Source organism: Pleurodeles waltl, chromosome 5 (genome assembly GCF_031143425.1).
Source record: "Pleurodeles waltl isolate 20211129_DDA chromosome 5, aPleWal1.hap1.20221129, whole genome shotgun sequence".
NCBI lineage: Eukaryota > Metazoa > Chordata > Amphibia > Caudata > Salamandridae > Pleurodeles > Pleurodeles waltl.
This window is the reverse complement of record NC_090444.1, coordinates 409981393-409998724: the sequence shown is the minus strand read 5'-3', so window position 1 is coordinate 409998724 and position 17332 is coordinate 409981393. Positions and strand designations below refer to the sequence as shown.

At 42.6% G+C, this 17332-nt stretch overlaps 1 protein-coding gene across 2 annotated transcripts in view; it reads right to left on the bottom strand.

Annotated features, from left to right (window-relative positions):
* The window catches only part of NAPB (NSF attachment protein beta), a 143031-nt gene extending 126117 nt beyond the window's left edge, over positions 1–16914 (bottom strand). The window contains exon 1 of one of the 2 annotated variants that reach the window (XM_069234167.1): positions 16658–16914. In XM_069234167.1, the coding sequence (XP_069090268.1) occupies positions 16658–16758 (101 nt within the window). In that variant the 5' untranslated portion in view covers positions 16759–16914. The remainder of the gene's footprint in view (positions 1–16657) is intronic. The other variant, XM_069234168.1, reaches the window with a different exon arrangement.
* Positions 16915–17332: the final 418 nt, after the last annotated feature.

Here is a 17332-nt window from a genome sequence, read left to right as displayed (position 1 = left end):
GGCCCCAATAAGTGCGATTACACAACCTCAATGGAGCAGTCTGCACGGACTAGTATTTGGGAAGCTACTGAAAAACACATGTATTTTAATTTCTTTATCTTTACAGGAAAGTTTTGTCTGAAAAATTGCCTGAACTGTTTCAAGCCACCATGTTCACTGTGTTACTAGTATATGGCATGATTTCGGCCGTATTCAACGATCTCCCGCCGGTATACAGCTAGCGGAAAAGCGCGGGCGTAAACATGAAGGTGAAACACGGATGTTAAGTGTTGATTTAAATTTAGATGCACTGCATGGGCAATTATGCAGCGTGAAACATCTTACCTGTAACAGACTGTGTCTTCGCTACATCTGATATCAATACACCTTTTTAACGTCTGCAAATGTTTCTTACCTGAGAGTTAGTGACAGTTGGATTATGTATCAGTCAATCGTTTAAAAAAAGAAAGCTTTTTTATTGGAATACTTAAGGGTATCAACCATCTTTTGTAGCCTTTTAGCTACTTACAGTGGAAGGTACCGGTTGCCCTTAGGGTATACGCCAATGACCTGACAGAGGAGAGGTTTCGCTAAAAGGTGGCCACGATTAAAGACCAACATCGAGTGCATTTTTTGCACGCAGTGTGGTACTCTAATACAGCTTGTGCCACGTCCAAGTGACTGCCAAGATTTTCATCAGTGGCTGGAACCATGCAACTGAATTGGTTTGCATGCAGCATAGGCACCTGTGAATGTGCAGAACTCTCGGGGACTACTAGTGGATATGAGGGTAAAGAAAAAAATGTGGTCAACCATAACAAGAGGCCACTCCGCCTCCTTTATCAAAATGCAATAAACACCCGTGTAATTTATGACAGTTACTACTCAATCGCACACTAGCTTTCTCTAGGAGCTGGTGAACTATTTTAATGTTGGCAAAATTCTGTAAGGCCAAATTCTCATGTTTTTCTCACAGAAATCACAGTCAATGAAGATGCAACAGTGAAAAGAATGTGTCACACAGACCATTAAAATATTGCCCAGAAGTTAACTACACATATCTAACCACGTACTGTAAGGGAGAAACGTAGCCTTTTCCTCTTAAACTAACTACACCTTCTGTTCCACAGCCTGTCGCCAAAGGCAATGCCCATGAGTATTTTTCATGTGAAATGGTTTCAGGTAACTCACACACAGAGGCTGCCCTTGAGCCAGAAGCTGAAAAAATGAACAATAGATTACCATTGTTTTATTTTTCAGCTGCCGGCTCAGCCAGCATGTGCAGGGAGGGGCGGGATGGGCCAGGGGAGGGGGGAGGAGGAGGAGTGGAGTGAGTGTACTAAGTGCACATGTCAGTTTTGCTGGCCATCTTAGGCTGGCAAAACTGACATGCACACTTAGGTTTCTCCAACCTGGCTGTGTTGCACAGCCGGGTTCGAGAAACTGCACAGACTCCAGTACATTGTCTGAGTGGCAGACCAAGTGCTCAGACCAATCCTGATGCTGCTCTCATGCTAAGTATAGCATGAGAGCAATGCAGGGTTGCATGGAGAGCCTTTGCTGGTGTCCTAGGGACTGCTGGAACACCAGCACCATTGGGAGACGAGTGAGGCAGACGTCAGTGGGGGCAGGAACAGGTAAGGTTTTTTATTATTATTATTATTTTATTTCCAGCCCGTCCCTCCCCTTGTGATTTGTGGTAGCCACCACTGCTGTGTTGTTTTGAATAACTCATTTTAATTCGTATGTTTACAGTGTTTTCATTATTGGTTCACTGGTGAAGGTATTCCGCAATGAACTCACATTCTAATTTCTGTTATAAAATTGAATGATTCTTTCAAAGAGATGGTAACTGCTTGAATTAACAAGTATTTTAAATGGAATTTAAATCCATAGAAATACATATTAAAGTAATTGTTGGAATTCCACAACTGATTCATTTCTGTTCAGCAATGTTGACTTCTAGTTGTTGTTAATTTATGGCAAATATCTACTAGCAATAAACTTGTTGCTAGTTTACAGTACCATGGGTACTCAATTTCATCCTGTTCCAAATACAAGCTAAACTGGTGAAGATGACGGAAAAGCTGCCGTCAGCTAGGATGAACCATAAGGTACAATTTCTCATATCACCATAAAGCTAAAATAACCTGAGGTGTTCAGAGTATGCGTGAACACAAAGCTCCTATACAGAGTCATCAAGCAACAGCAGCACTTCACGCAAATCATGGATTATATTAAGGCTAACGTCAATGCAGGGTATTTCACCAGTTGCTACTTTGCATTTTCCTTATACATTCCTACTTTTTCCAGAAACGGCTACCAAGTTACAAAAGATTGAGCTTTAGTTTATCAAAGGGTATTGACGTGGTACAGAACACCATCAGGTGTCCCTGTCTACCTTGCCATTACTGATGCCACAACTGAAAGACAACATCAGAAGTACTTACTAAAACTACCAAAAAGTCATCAAGAGGACTCACCCTCCCAAACAAAAAAGTGCACCTCAAAAAAAATGTAAAAGTATTTTCACAGCAGAAGAAGTCTGCAAACCCTCGAAAGAAGCAAGACATCAAGATGGCCTCATCGTCAACATTGAAACTGAATGAGTTTGTGGTCAAGAATATTTAAATGTGAGTGATAAATAAAATGAGTGTCACTGTGGGAATCCATTCAGATGGCAAAGTTTTGCTGAAGAACAATCATTCCGCTGAGAAACAGTCATTCTTGCCTAGCCCTTGAACCTCCTGTTTTCAAGACAATGCAGAGGCATGGCACTACAACAAACAGCAACACAAGTTAAAGGCATCCTTAGTTAAAACCTATCCATGTTTAGTAAATTCAGAGGGAAGGTGCTAACTCATACAAAAGGCCAGGCTCCCTCATCGGAGGCACCTGGCAATTGTGAGGAGCACACGTATGAAATGGTAAGAAACTTACTTTATATGCTAATGTCCTTGCATAGGATCCGGTCATCGGAGTAGAGAAGCGAAGGAACTAAAAAGACAAAGAACCTCTGTGTGACAATATCTATGACCTTATGACCGCCATCCATCAGTAAAACTGAAAGACTATATAGGACGTGCTGTCAGAGTATTCTGCTAGGGCTTGGAGTAGGTATCTGTTTTTTTTGGAAGGTACAATGCATGTAAAGCAGGCTAATTCCCAGACACAGTCAACACTTGCTGCACTGTGCAGATTTCTGCACTTGGGAGAGGTGGCAAGCCAGACCATTTGACCATACTCACTGAAGTAGTGTCTGCTGACTCTGATCTGCAGTGAGCCACTGAATAAGTGATTTGACTTCAGCCCACAATAGTCAGTGTTTCATTTCCCTCCACCAGTAGACACTCATAAAGCTAATAGTCATCCCTTGTAGAGCCTGCTATATGAACTTAGCATTTCACATACTGCCAGCTCCGTGGTCAAATCTGACAATTTCACAACATCTCATCACTCAGAGATGTCCTTTTCTAGTTCATACTTCCTAATCATCTCAGGCATTAAAATTACTAATAACAGCAAATAACTGTGCACCACTGGGTAGACTTTGCAAGACAAAGCAAATCATTGTTAGAAAAATACAACTAGAATTACAGCCTTCCATAGATATGTATATAGGGTAAATGCATGGTATACCTCTGATAATAAAATATTACCACAACATATTAACATTATGGGGGTCATTCTGACCCTGGCGGCCGGTGGCCGCCAGGGCCACCGACCACGGGAGCACCGCCAACAGGCTGGCGGTGCTCCCGAGGGCATTCTGACCGCGGCGGTTCAGCCGCGGTCAGAAAGGGTAAACCGGCGGTCTCCCGCCGGTTTACCACTGCCCTTCAGAATCCTCCATGGCTGCGGAGCGCGCTCCGCAGCCATGGGGATTCTGACACCCCCTACCGCCATCCTGTTCCTGGCGGGTCTCCCGCCAGGAACAGGATGGCGGTAGGGGGTGCCGCGGGGCCCCTGGGGGCCCCTGCAGTGCCCATGCCCATGGCATGGGCACTGCAGGGGCCCCCGTAAGAGGGCCCCGCAAAGTATTTCAGTGTCTGCTAAGCAGACACTGAAATACGCGACGGGTGCAACTGCACCTGTCGCACCCCTGCAACTACGCCGGCTCAATTCTGAGCCGGCGTCCTCGTTGCAGGGGCATTTCCTCTGGGCCGGCGGGCGCTCTTTTGGAGAGCGCCCGCCGGCCCAGAGGAAATGTCTGAATGGGCGCCGCGGTCTTTTGACCGCGGTGCGGTCATTCAGCGGCGGTACCTTGGCGGACGGCCTCCGCCTCCGCCAAGGTCAAAATGACCCCCTAAGTGCACTAACACCCAAAGGGTCTTTTGGTACTACTTGTTATTATTTATGACATTTTATATAGTGAAAACATGGCCTGGAAACATGAGATCGCTTCAAAAAAGGTACACAAATACATAAAGAGCTAAATTAGTTTCAAAAGAACAGAGAGAAAATTATACCAATGTGGAAGTTCTCAGAATGGACGTGTAACTGAAAAAACATAAAATAGCCAAAAGTATTCTTGAAAGAGGTGAATTTTCAACTTAAAATTGAAGATGTCCAGAGAGGGAACGGTTCATACAGAGGGTGAGGTAGAAAGTTTCACATTTTATTTGCACTCCCAGTGAAGGATTCGGCCTTCACACCTTGAATTTTGAATGCTGAAGGTTACAAAAGTATGTTTTCTGAACTCCATAAGCATTTGAACCCACCAGACCTTTTCAGTCTAACTACAAGATAGCAGGGTCTGGCAGTGTGCATAACCTTTTGTGTGATGCATGTTGCTTATAGATCCCCTGGCTTCCAAGGCAGAGAGTAAGTTGTAATCATGTGATGTGGAAAAATCTTTAGCTGCTTGCAGTGTTTGGGCAAAAGTCAGACATCATTAGGGAGACCTAGAGACTGCTTTGTGTATCATCGCATATCGTTGATACCGGATTTCCAGCTTTGTGAGAAGTATTCCAATTGCGTTTGATATAAATGTTTTTTTTTAAAGTAGGAGCCAGATTGGAGCCTTGTGGGATACCCTGCTTTAGTGCAACTGGAATTGACGAGTTAGAAAGATACAAGCTTAATCATTTGAGCCTCACTCCATCAATCCCATTCTATCATGGAGAATTCTGATGAGCGTATCAAGATTCTCTGTAGCAAATGATGCAAATAAATCAAGAAGCAAATGAAGACAACAATTACTGGAGTTAAGGATGTGAAGTGCATCATCTACCACCAGGAACAATGAGGTTTCTGTACTGTGGCCTGACTGGCCCAAAACGATTGCTGTCAGAGATGTACAGAGTGAGCAATGCTGCAACAAAGCTTTTGGTCACCTTCACAAGAAAGGGGGGTAAAAACAGGATTTAGGTTAGTGAAATCCCCTCTATCTGTTGTGGGTTTCTTCAGATTGTGAGTAAATTGGGCAGTTATAAGGCATTCTTGTAATACTCCCTGCCAAAGTGAAAAATTCACTAACCCTGTATAGTGGGGCAACAATTGGTATGCCATTTCCTTGAAAATGTGTCCGAGATCTGAATCAGTAAAACGATTTGAAGAGGCAGACGTTTTTGAATAAATAGAACTTTTAGGTCAAAGAACAGATTTACCATCCGAGTTGTCAGATGTAAGGGAAGGAGCTGTTTTGTTCATAATTCTGGTTACTTTAAATTGTGGCTTGGGGTGCTTTTGGTATGAATTGGTAAGCGATTTGATGTGGGGGCCTTTTATGTTGAAAATATTTATCTTATGAGATCTTTTAGTGGTTATGGGATATCCAGAATGGAGGGGCAGGGTGATTACCTCCAATGGTGCTAAAGCTCTCAGAGAGATTTCCTTTTTTAAAGGCGATCGTTAGTGAACTAAAACACAGTGATCTTACAATTTTGTCTTTTACTCTGAAGTGGCGCTAGTTCATACAGAAGACCAGATGAGCATTATTTCAGTCTAGAGGCAGATATGTTCATGTTATCATAAGGACTATTAGGAGGAACACTAAGGGAAGCAAGTATTGTAAGATTGCTAACATTAAAGTTTTTAGTTTTGGGGGCACCAGGATCGTATTTTTCACATTTGTCTAAGCACTGTGCTGTGGTTTAAAGATATCAACAAAGGGGTTAGGAGAGAATCTGATAAGTCAACATGGATTGATGTTCAGAAGTAATTGTGTCAGCCTTCGAAATTATAAGGTTCAGGCTGAGCCTTTAGTATGCGAGAGCTTGACGTAGTGTTGAACTAGATCAAGAGTTATAAGGTAGGATCATTGAAACAACCCCACTGGAGGTTGAAAATTATGTTAGAGGACTATGATCAGCAGTATTCCCCCATATATTCCTCCATAAAGTCCAAATTGTCAACCAGGTGACAGTAGGTGACAGTAAGCCTGATTCTTGAGGAAGGTTCTTGGTCTTTTGATTTCAACAATCATGCATGAAAAGAGTCCTAGGTTTCATTAACAACTGCCCGAACTTGATTTTGTTGCTAATAATTAAAGCTAATCCATGGAAACCATGGCAATATGAAATTTGTTGTATTAATCTAAAGATTAAAAGTAAAACGTGATAATAAAATCTCTTTAAAACTACTTATCAGATTAAAAAAGAAGACACAAAAGATGAGTATAAGATACAAACATTTCCCCTATACAGTATAATTCAATTCAATCAATCAATCAGGAATTTGTAAATCGCACTACTCACCCGTGAGGGTCTCAAGGCGCCGAGGAGGGGGAAGGAGAAGTGTGGGGGGTAGGGGGGAGAGAAATGCTGCTACTGCTCGAACGGCCAGGTCTTGAGAAGTTTCCTGAAGGTAAGGAGGTCTTTGGTCTGGGGCAGGTGGGTGGGAAGTAAGCAAGTAGCAGTAAGCATAATCTAAATATTTCGTATTTTACCAATAAAATAATTTGATTGGGGGCTAAAGCAAAATTTTACTTCCTTATGGATTGTCCTTATTTTAGCTTTTCTTAAATGCCAGCCGTAGATATTTCTTCCAGAGATCAAGTAGCGTTGGGCAGAGGCAGGTGGTATGATTGATTGTTTCAGCTTTATATCCACATAGTTTACAACCCTTAACACCAGTTAACTGCGTATTCCATGATCCTTCAAATTGATGCAGCAGAATATACAGCAGTCTAAAGCGTAAGTATTTCATTTGTTGTTACAAGTTCAAGATTGGGATCGATATATGAGTGCTGTGGAATAGAAAAAGAGTCAAAGAACAATTTGGTATGCTTGTATGACAGAATCAAGGACAGGTCTTCTTTACAGCTGTTCTTCTGTAGTGTTTTACTGATCAGAGTCTTATGATGATTTTTTTGACATAGAAGCCAGCACATCCCAACGGGGTAATTTTTGTAGTGACATTGTTTTTTTTTCGCATTGACAAGACCAGGCCACCTCCTGAAAGGTCTGTATCTCGGATCTCACAGTATTAAACTCTTTAATGTATTTAAACTTGCATTGATTCTATTACAGCTACAATTGGTATGGGATGTAAGATGGTAAATAAATAAGGTTTTCAGATTGAGTTCCAATCGCAGTTTGTATTGAGCGGTTGACTATCGTAGGTCGAGCAGAGAACGAATATTTTGCATGTAAGTTGTGCTTAGTCTTGATATTATCTTGTCACTAAAAATGACGATGATGATGGATACAGAAGTGAGGAGCTAGTTTTGATGGTTAAAACATTTAATAATTGACGTATTGGTCTTCCTCTATAGGTCTTGGCAAAAAGTTTCAAAGAATTATTGACCATGTCAGCTTTTGTCCTCTTGGAAGTGACACATTGAGACTGAGTTAGAGATTTATCGATATTTACTCCCAAATACTCCTAACCTTCCGGATTACTTTGTTCCCATTCATCCATGTCCTTTTCTAAAACACATCCCAAAACACATTACTTTAGATTTTGATCAATTGATTGTGAGGCTATTCTGTGCATTGTAGTAACATAATCTTGTTAGTTGATGTTGTAGGCCTTTGGAGGACATTGAAAATATTATCAAGCTATTTGCATAAGCCAAATAAGTGAATACAGCTAATTAACTGCTCAACCCACTTTCCAAGGCGCAGCGCTGATTTGCATAGTTTGAGGGAAGCAGGAAGCCTATGATCATCCTGCGAGATGTTTCATTGAACCGAGATTACTGCAAGCAACATTTCCTTTTCAAATGAGTATACCTCTGAGACCCGTAAACAGAGATCACTGAGATGGCAGAAGACAGTACATGGCCATCGACACTGCATGAAGGCTCAATAGTAGAGTAACATCAGAAATGACTGCAAAAGGGGGCAAAGAGTGAATGCTAAAATCTTCAAGTAGGTTAAATATATCCCCAATTGAGAGGTGTGGGCTAAGTCTGTATGGATACATTTAATGATTGATTGCCTCTTGGTATAGAACACAGCACATGATACTTACTGTAAATAAATCCAGTGGCTATGCATAAAACATGGTGTACCTATGTAAAAAAGTTTTTAAACTAATAGCTGTTGTCTTAAACTCTTTAATTCCCCTGCCTGTCGCAATACAGTGCTGAGCCTATGAAAACTTGAAAGGTATGTTTGCCTAGGGGTTAGTATTGTTAAAAAGAGAGAAGTCCCTTTGGGTGGACAAGCTAGACTAGTCATTGTAAAAGTCATCACTGCTCACTCTATGAATTGTTTTGCACACATATTTCTGGAGACTTTTTTTTTTTTTTTTAAGTCTCACTCAAAAGCATGACTTCAATGATACGAAACCCATAATTTTAATATGATTAGATAGGTTATTATGCCAAAAACTATAATATTTTTTTACCAGAGAGTATGCCTGCAGCGTACAGGAATAGGAACTGATATACACTACAAATAGTCAACATTCAGTGACCAGTTCATTTTATATCCCTTAAAATCTTTTCCACCCTCAATCACAGCTCCTGTACTGGGGCATATGGGCTCTGACCCATTAAAGTTCACCTTCCAGGTTTCACTTCCCTGCCAGTTTATTGTTGTCCTCGGTGGAGTGACTCACAAACCTGCATGTCAGCCGCAAGGAATGGAGCAGGAGAATGAAAGCAACAGTCTATCCTTCTGTGAACCTGTGCTTCTGCACGTGTGACTTTAAGGTGGTCAATGAACACTGGGTGGAATAGCTGCTGGCCACTGCTTAATTTGCAGCGTCCTTTGAAACATGGGCTGCTCCAATTAAGTGTGAGAGCACAGAATACCAAGGCAGCGAAAGTCGTCTCGGGTCTCTTCAATATAATTACAGCCATTCCCTGCATCTCCAGCTCACTCATGCAGCTCTCTGCTTTCTCCCTTTGTGATGCTTCTTTCATTTTTCTCTTCCTCAGTCCTTCCCATTTGTGTTTTTTTATTGCAGAAAATGTATGACGCAGAGAAATAAGTGCTGGTCCACAAAAATAAGTGCCCCCCGCTGGAAACCACTGGCTCAAATTAAGCTCTGCAGCAGGCACAGTATCCAAAATTAGGACAATGCGGGAAAAGAAGGAGGCAAAACTAAACAAAAAAAGGCATTGACTGTTCAAGTGGGAGGTAGGTTTTGGTGGGTGTGCATGTCCCTCTGCCCCAAATCCCTGGGACCCAGAGGGGCCACCACTGATATGTTGGGGTACCCGTCGCTCAATTATTAGAATTCTTAGTTTTGTGGCCAGGTTTAGCACTGTAGTGCTGTCTCCTGTTACAGTGCTTCATCTGGCCACATGGTAGTTATTTTTGGCAAATTGTAGTCATTGCTGACACTGTGTTAAACAACCTTTTCAATTGGTTTCTGCTGCTATATTGGTGGCAATTCTCGCCATACTGTTCCTATTATTGGCACTTAGGTAGCCACCAGTGGCATAATACATTCAATGACACACTGGTGATACTTCTTCTCAAGTTGTGCCACTTCTATGCACTATTGTTTACACTCCTTTAATAACAGTTGGCATGGAATAATGCTGGTAATCCTTGGCATAATAATGTTCAACCTTGGCATAACAAAGATAGTTCTTGGAACACTGTGGCCATTTTTGGTTATATGGTACTCACCACTATTATAATGCTTGCACTGGCATATTTTGGGGATTTTCTGCATTGTTGTCTCCGCAACTACAGTAATTACGGTCTGGCATTACGCTACTCATAGCTGAGCTATTGAAGGCCTAAGCAGTCTATGGGCAATTAAAAGCAATATCAGGACTGGTGAGTCACATCCCTGGTAAAATGTTGGAAAATCTTGGCACATTAGTCATTCAGGACATTATGATGTGCCCCATGGAAGAATGTGGGCCCCGGAATGCGATGCACATCCCTGGCATACTACAGGCATACATGGAATAATTGGGTCTAGGGTGAAGGTACCGGCCTTTAGGACAAACTCAAACAATATGCAGTAATATCAATACATGCACATCATTAAGTACATAAACGTACTTTAAGAAAAAGGTAGGTTGATTTAGAAGAAATATGCAACATAAGTTGTTTTTATTTCAGAAAGTGTATGTTTGTAGGAATATAGCTAATCCACAATTAAAAGCTTTCACTGAGGAGCAACCTATGAGTATTTTCAGAAATTGATTACATTTTCAAATTGACCAGATGAACAAGGTTGCTGTATCCTATATCACATGATTTATATAGTGCACTCTAGGTGAAGGTCACACGGAATGTCCATATTCAGTCCTTCTGAAACTAAAAGGGCCTTCCTAGACACACATATTTTCAGTCATTTTATTCTTCCATCTTCTGTTCAAATATATTCATAAGCAATGTCAGCACAGCCAAAGCGTGTCTTCCCCACCATGACACTTCTTGAGGGCTTTTTTTCTCTTTTGTAGCAATGTTTCTAAATGAACCTTACTATTAAATGTATGTACATCGTTCCTATAATGCAGTTTAACATTAATTTCTCAATTCATATTTTCAAAGAAGGTTTCTCTAACAGCAGTGTTCTAATCAAGTTTCAAATTAAAGGTAGTTCTACTATAACAAGAAGAGTAACTCTTCTCGTTATATTAGAACTACCTTTAATTTTAAACTCGAGAACTTTATAGTGAACTTAAATGTATTATGGAGGTTTTAGGAATGCATTTGGACCTCTGGGGGTTAGCATCCTCAGCTGTGGAAAATACTGATACACCACTGTAGTGAAATATAGCCATTACTGTCAGTTGCCCTTATTATTGTATGCAATTCCAAACTGTGATCCATATTTACGAGTTTGGTGGATTTAGTGATTTTTGTATCCCAACTTGAGATCATATAGAACCACAAATGATTACTTCATTTCTAAGAGCCGGGCATCCCACACTGAAACCCTGTATTCATGTGTTACAATGACTTTGACTCCATCGATCAGTAAATACGATACCTCCAATTAGCGAAAATGAAATTATTGCACTGGGTAATCTCATGGAATGTTTGTGTAACCCCACTGAATTCCGCACAGTGAAACTCTACATGTTCCGCCGAGGTCTATTCTTAACAAGTCATTTTGCAATGGTTCAGCCCTAACTGTGCTTCGCTCTTACCGAAAATGGGATTTGATCTGCCTGTCTTTACAGACCAAAACTCTTCAACATCAGTCTATATGTCTGTCATACAGGAAACCGAAGGAAGAGGACGATAATCCACTACTAATACTGCTACTGGCGCTAGGAAGTTGATACACACGGCCACAAATCTGAGTTTTACATAACTTTCTAACTAAATAAATATATGAATTACGACTCAAGCTTAAACTTGATATTTTGGAAGCTGTTAAAAAATGAAGTTGTTTTGAATTATTTGTGCAGAATAGGTTAGTAACCGCTTCGTTTCACATGTTTCTTCCCTAAAAGACACTTCTCAAGGGTAGGCGCCTAACTCTGTGCTAATTAATTAGAATGTTTGAAAAATCCATAGCCTTTTAGCATTTAAAGTACTTTTGATAAGTGATTTACAGTTCTGGGCAGGAACAGGTTAGGTTTATTACGTTTTGTTAACATACTGTGCCCAGTTTACGGGCTTCCTTTTTTAAAGACTTTCATATACACAACAGCTTCATTACTCATGTTCCAGCTTTAAGCCCAGCCTGCAGTGGAACCCCCCCCAACCCCACAAGTACCCTGGGATTTCCCAGAAGCGACAACAACGTGATGAATTGACTGACGCCCACGTCAATATCGCAAGAGAATCCTTGAGGGCGGGAGAGGATACGTGTTATTAGTTGTTTTCACATTGCACAATAATTCTGAAATAAATAAAATGCCATGGAAGTGGTGATCTAAAATCTTTCCTAACTATTTGCCAGCAATAAGAATCAAACAGCCTGTCCTGAAAATAGCAATGTTTTCCCGATACTGTATACAAATCACCAGATCCTGGAAACGTGGATTAACCAACCAGCCTCATCTGCTAAACTCCCACTGCGTAAAACAGATTCGACGAGACCTCGGATTAAAAATGCACACAATTGTTTCTCCTGTCTGCAGAAACGACGAGGATTACATGCAGGATGCAATTCCCACCCCGGCTCTTTCGAAAACTAAGCCTATCTTGGAACGTGGTGTGTAGAGCATGATGGGAGGCGCGCGCCTGACATACCCCCCACAGTAGGAACCTGCATTTGGCCTGGGGAAACGAACGTGTAGAGTAATCGGTGCTTTAAGTGGGCCGGGTCCTGCCAGTGAGCAGCAATGGCAGTTTTACAGACCAGGTTCTGTGAAGGGTCCGTATCCAGCCCTCTATTTTTGCCATCTCCCCGGCCGGCTGCCTCCACAGACGTATCCCCCATTAGCAGCTGATGGATATTTTTCAAGCCTAACATAAACAAAAAAGTAAATATTTTCCAAGGGCTACCCTTAAGGTTCCTAATGGAGCATTATCATCATGCATAGCAGCTCTGTCCAGCAAGAGGAAGAGATGAATATAGGGAACATTTTCAGCTGATGAGACTAGGGACCAGATGTACAAAAGTTATTCTTTGGGATTACCAAATAACACATTTTCGTGATTTGGCAATCGCAAACTCATCTGTACAGAAGTGTCTTTGACACTTTTTGTGATTCCCACTGGGTCACAAATAGGCCTAACCATTTGCGAATGGGTTCCCATTTCATTCAAGGAGGCAATAAAATGTGAATGTTTTGTGACCGCATTTTAGTTGCAAAACATCAGAATATTCCAGTGCAATTCGGCATTAGGAAGGGACACCCTAAACATGTCCCTTCCTAATTCCGAATCGCAAACCCTATTTACGATTCAGTAATAGGATAGCAGTTGCAATCAGCCCAATTCTGTGAATCAGACCGTTTGCAACCGCTAACATTTTTGGCCCTAAATTAGGTATTAAAACAGAACAAAGCAGTCTCTTAAAACCCTTCCTTCTCCGCGGTTATTGGAATATAGCATTCACTGCAACCCATGCAAAGTTCTGTTAAGTTGATTTTTGTTTTAATGCTCGTTCCTGGCACCTTCACTGTGATAAACTCTTCCTTTAACGTCCTGCATTAGTGGCTTTGTCAGCACACATGTATACATATTCCCAGCCTCTCATACTCAGCTCTCTGACTGAACCCAGACAGCTGGGTGCTTATTGTCATGTCACTGCTGCTTGTCCCTCGCGGAGATCTGTAGCACTTCTTCCACTACCATTGCTTTTTAACTTTTACATGGGTGCCAAGACTTTCAGCATAAAAACAGAGCCTGTAGGATATCTACTGGGAATCATATTTTTGCATAATATTTTCAAATGGAAAGGGAACATTTCTGCTCCATTTACTGATTAATAAAAGTAGCTCAAACAATCTCCTTTAGGTGCTTGTATGAATTATAAAAATGGAAAGTCTCTACTAACTAGTCCAGAAAATGTGTCAGCTGATTAAAAATACCAGCATTTTCCCCAAAAAATCATTTGTAGACTTATTATTTCTAATGGCACAGAAAAATGTTTCTGTATAAATGTAAATAAATGTACCGTTACTGTTTTCAGCTTATGTTTTTGTGAAAGAACTGTTTGTTTAAGAACTTCTGGAGTGCAGGGTTATATTCCCCCTCCGTTTGGCCACATCCTTCATTACATAGGCCACATCCCTTTTGCGCCCACCCCACACCCCCTCGAAGCACTTCGTGTAATTGAGTAGAGGCATAAAGCAGACCCCTGCATCCCCTGTGGTCAAGGGGAGGGGGAGGCTTTCATGGAGACCCAGACCTTCAAAGATCACCATTCAGCAAAAAGGCCCGTTAATAACTATGATATATGGGAGGCTCAGTAGGTCCTAATCACAATTTGAAGGTGGGGGCATGATTTTGAGTTATGCCACTGGTATTGAGAGTAGTCCACCTAAGCTGCTGGGGTCTGGTAGTCAGGATAAGGAAGTATAGAGAGTAAACCACCTAAGTTGCTCGGGTCTGGCGGTCAAGGTAAAGGACTGTGCTTTCTTTTCTTAGTGATAGGATTGAGTCTGTTACAGTCAGAAGTGTTTGCGCACCTCTTCACCAACGCACTTGCCACTCTAATTACCAATAGCGAGCTCTTCACCTTTTACATATTATTGCTTAGGCCGTGACCAATCCCTCCCTCTTCATAAGCGTCGACAGAAAGACTTTGATTATATTCAAGTCACAGACAGTCTCCCAGTTTGGAATTAGGATCTGAGTCAAAAGTTCAACTCACCAACTTTTGCCCCTCGCTGCAAATCTTCTGCCAAACGTGTGGAAAGCAGCGATTTAGAACATGGCAAAGTCTGTGATGCCTCATTCAAGTAAGCCAGAAGCAGCTTCCACACTTTCCCAAATTGCTTCCTTGACCCTGTAAATCCCATGACAGTTGTTCGGTAGCCAGTGCTGATCACAGCCTCCTGGCTCATTTTTGAATCGTTGGTGTGATGGTACTTTTCCATCAAAGAGCAGTCACCCTAGGCCGCAGTCTTTCTTAGTCCTCCCCACCAAAGAAAATGTCTTCCATCTCTTCTATGGCTCAGCACTTTTTCCAAAAGCTTTAGACCAACAGGCTTGACCACCAGATATGCAATTAATCTCCCAGATTGCACATTTTAGGCAATAATACTAACACAAATGTCTGTTATCACTATGACTAAATCAAAAATACAGCAGCATGCACATGCGGTTTACCAGAATTACAATCCCCGGAAACAGTAAAAACTCATTCTATCTAGTTCTTCCAAAAGGTGCAAAAACAACGTGCAGTACTATCGGTGAGAATGATTTCTTACGGAAATAAAGTACCCTTGCGCCAGGTTGACACTATGGGGTTCATTATGACCCCGGTGGTCGGTGGTAACATGGCGGTACCTACCGCCATATTATGACATTGGTCGGTTGGCTGGAGCCAACCCGCCAATATACCACTCCGACTGCCATGGCGGTGACAGCCGTTGGGCTGGAGATATCTATCTCCAGCCCGGCGGCCGCCACTGCACCTCCAGCGGGATTATGACCCTGCCTACCGCCATGGTTTCGTTGCTTCCTTACCGCCACAAAAACCATGGCGGTAGGCACTATCAGTGACAGGGAATTCCTTCCCTGTCACTGATAGGGGTCCCCCCTCCCCCGTCCCTCTCCAGAGGTCCCTCCCACCCCCTTCCTCTCCAACCCCTACCTACATTCACGCCCCCTTCACACACACCCATGCAACCATGCATGCATACATCCATTCACACGCACATCCGCACACACTTACATACGCGCAGACATGCATTCACACAACATACACGCACTCACACATCCATACACACACACATTCAAAATGAAACACACACCTGTATACCTGCACGCACATTCACACACAGACACAACCCCACACAATCACCCACCCTCCTCCCCTGTCGGAGCACCCACTTACCTGTGTTCAGGGGGTCAACTGGCAGGAGACGGGACGATGATGCCAGCAGCAGCGCCTGCCAGCAGAACACCAGTAGGCCGTATTATTGGTCATAATACGGCTGGCAGCGCCACCTTACTGCCATCCGCCGGCAAGAAAATAGTAAGGAATAACATGAGCCAACGCCACAAATTCAGTAGCACTCTATGAGATGCCATGCTATCACGTCACATACACAGTAACTACGGAATAGCATGTCCGATGTCGCATACTTCAGAACACTATGGAATAGCATAGGTACAACACGCACTTACTTAAACTGTGAAATTGTATGCTTTCAGGTCACATCCATAGTAACGCTCTGTGGAATGGCAGTCCCCTCGATACATACATAGTATCACTAATGGATAGCGTGGCCCCACTCCACATTTTTAGTAACATTATGAAATGTATATGTGAAGGAAAAATTGTGTATTTGTATGAAGATGTATGGAAAGAAGTGTCTGGAAGAAAGAATGATAACGGCTGTGCTTCTGAGGGCAGCCGAGATGGGGTTGAACCGACAGATATGTGGTAAAGGTGGGTGAGGAGTACTGGAAATAACATTTTTGGACAAAGGCAGGTCTGAGGGTAGTGGAGCAAGGGTGAATAATATACAATGGAAGAGCGTGTTTAAAGATAGTCTGTGTGATGAAGGGAAGAAATCGCGCCTGGGTACGTACGAAAGGGTAGGGGCATTATTAGGTGGCAATGGAGCTCTGCAATGACTGCAGCGCACTACGCCCACCTGTGCTACAGTACGCGAGCCGAGCCCGGAAGCAGTGGTTTCTCAATAAACCAAAAGCTGCACCCTCGGCTACGATCGAGCCCTCACCTGAAGAGGCCTCGCAGAAAGGATTGTGAGTTCTTGACTCTTTTGTCGGCCTCGGCCATCAGCTGCATGGCCTCGCGCTCCTTGCCCGAGTTGTCCACCATGGCTGATGCCTATTTCTCTCTCGCGTCGCAGGCGGTGAATGTTCACTCCTGCAGGGCCCAGGTGAGAGATGCTGATGCTGGCTCGGATTCTGATGCTGCTGTTTTGCCGCAGCTGCCCTCTCGCTCCTCCAGCCACGCGAGAACTCGCAGGGCAACTTTGCACGATGGGAGTTGTAGTTCCATCCATCGAGCAGACGCTTAGTAAATGTGTTTTTTAAAACGCCTGCGACCCCTGACCATGCATTGAAAACAGAGCCCTTCCGGATGCTCGGGATTTGCTACCCAAACGTTTCCTATAATCCTTCAATTCTGTAGTTTCTTCACGACGATTCTTATGCTCTTGAACTTTAAATCGTATGCAAAGACCCCTGATCCATGGACTTTAAGTTGGATGAAAAAGAGATAAGCATTGGTAACTGCATTAGATTTCGCCTATGAGATTAACAAATTAAGAGGTGTGGGAGCAGTGTCTGAATGCAAGGATAATGGTGTGAGTGCTCTCTGTGCAGGGTGAGTGTTGCATGAATGAAGGTTGATAAGTGTCTGAGTGCATGGTGAAAGTGCCTCAATGCAT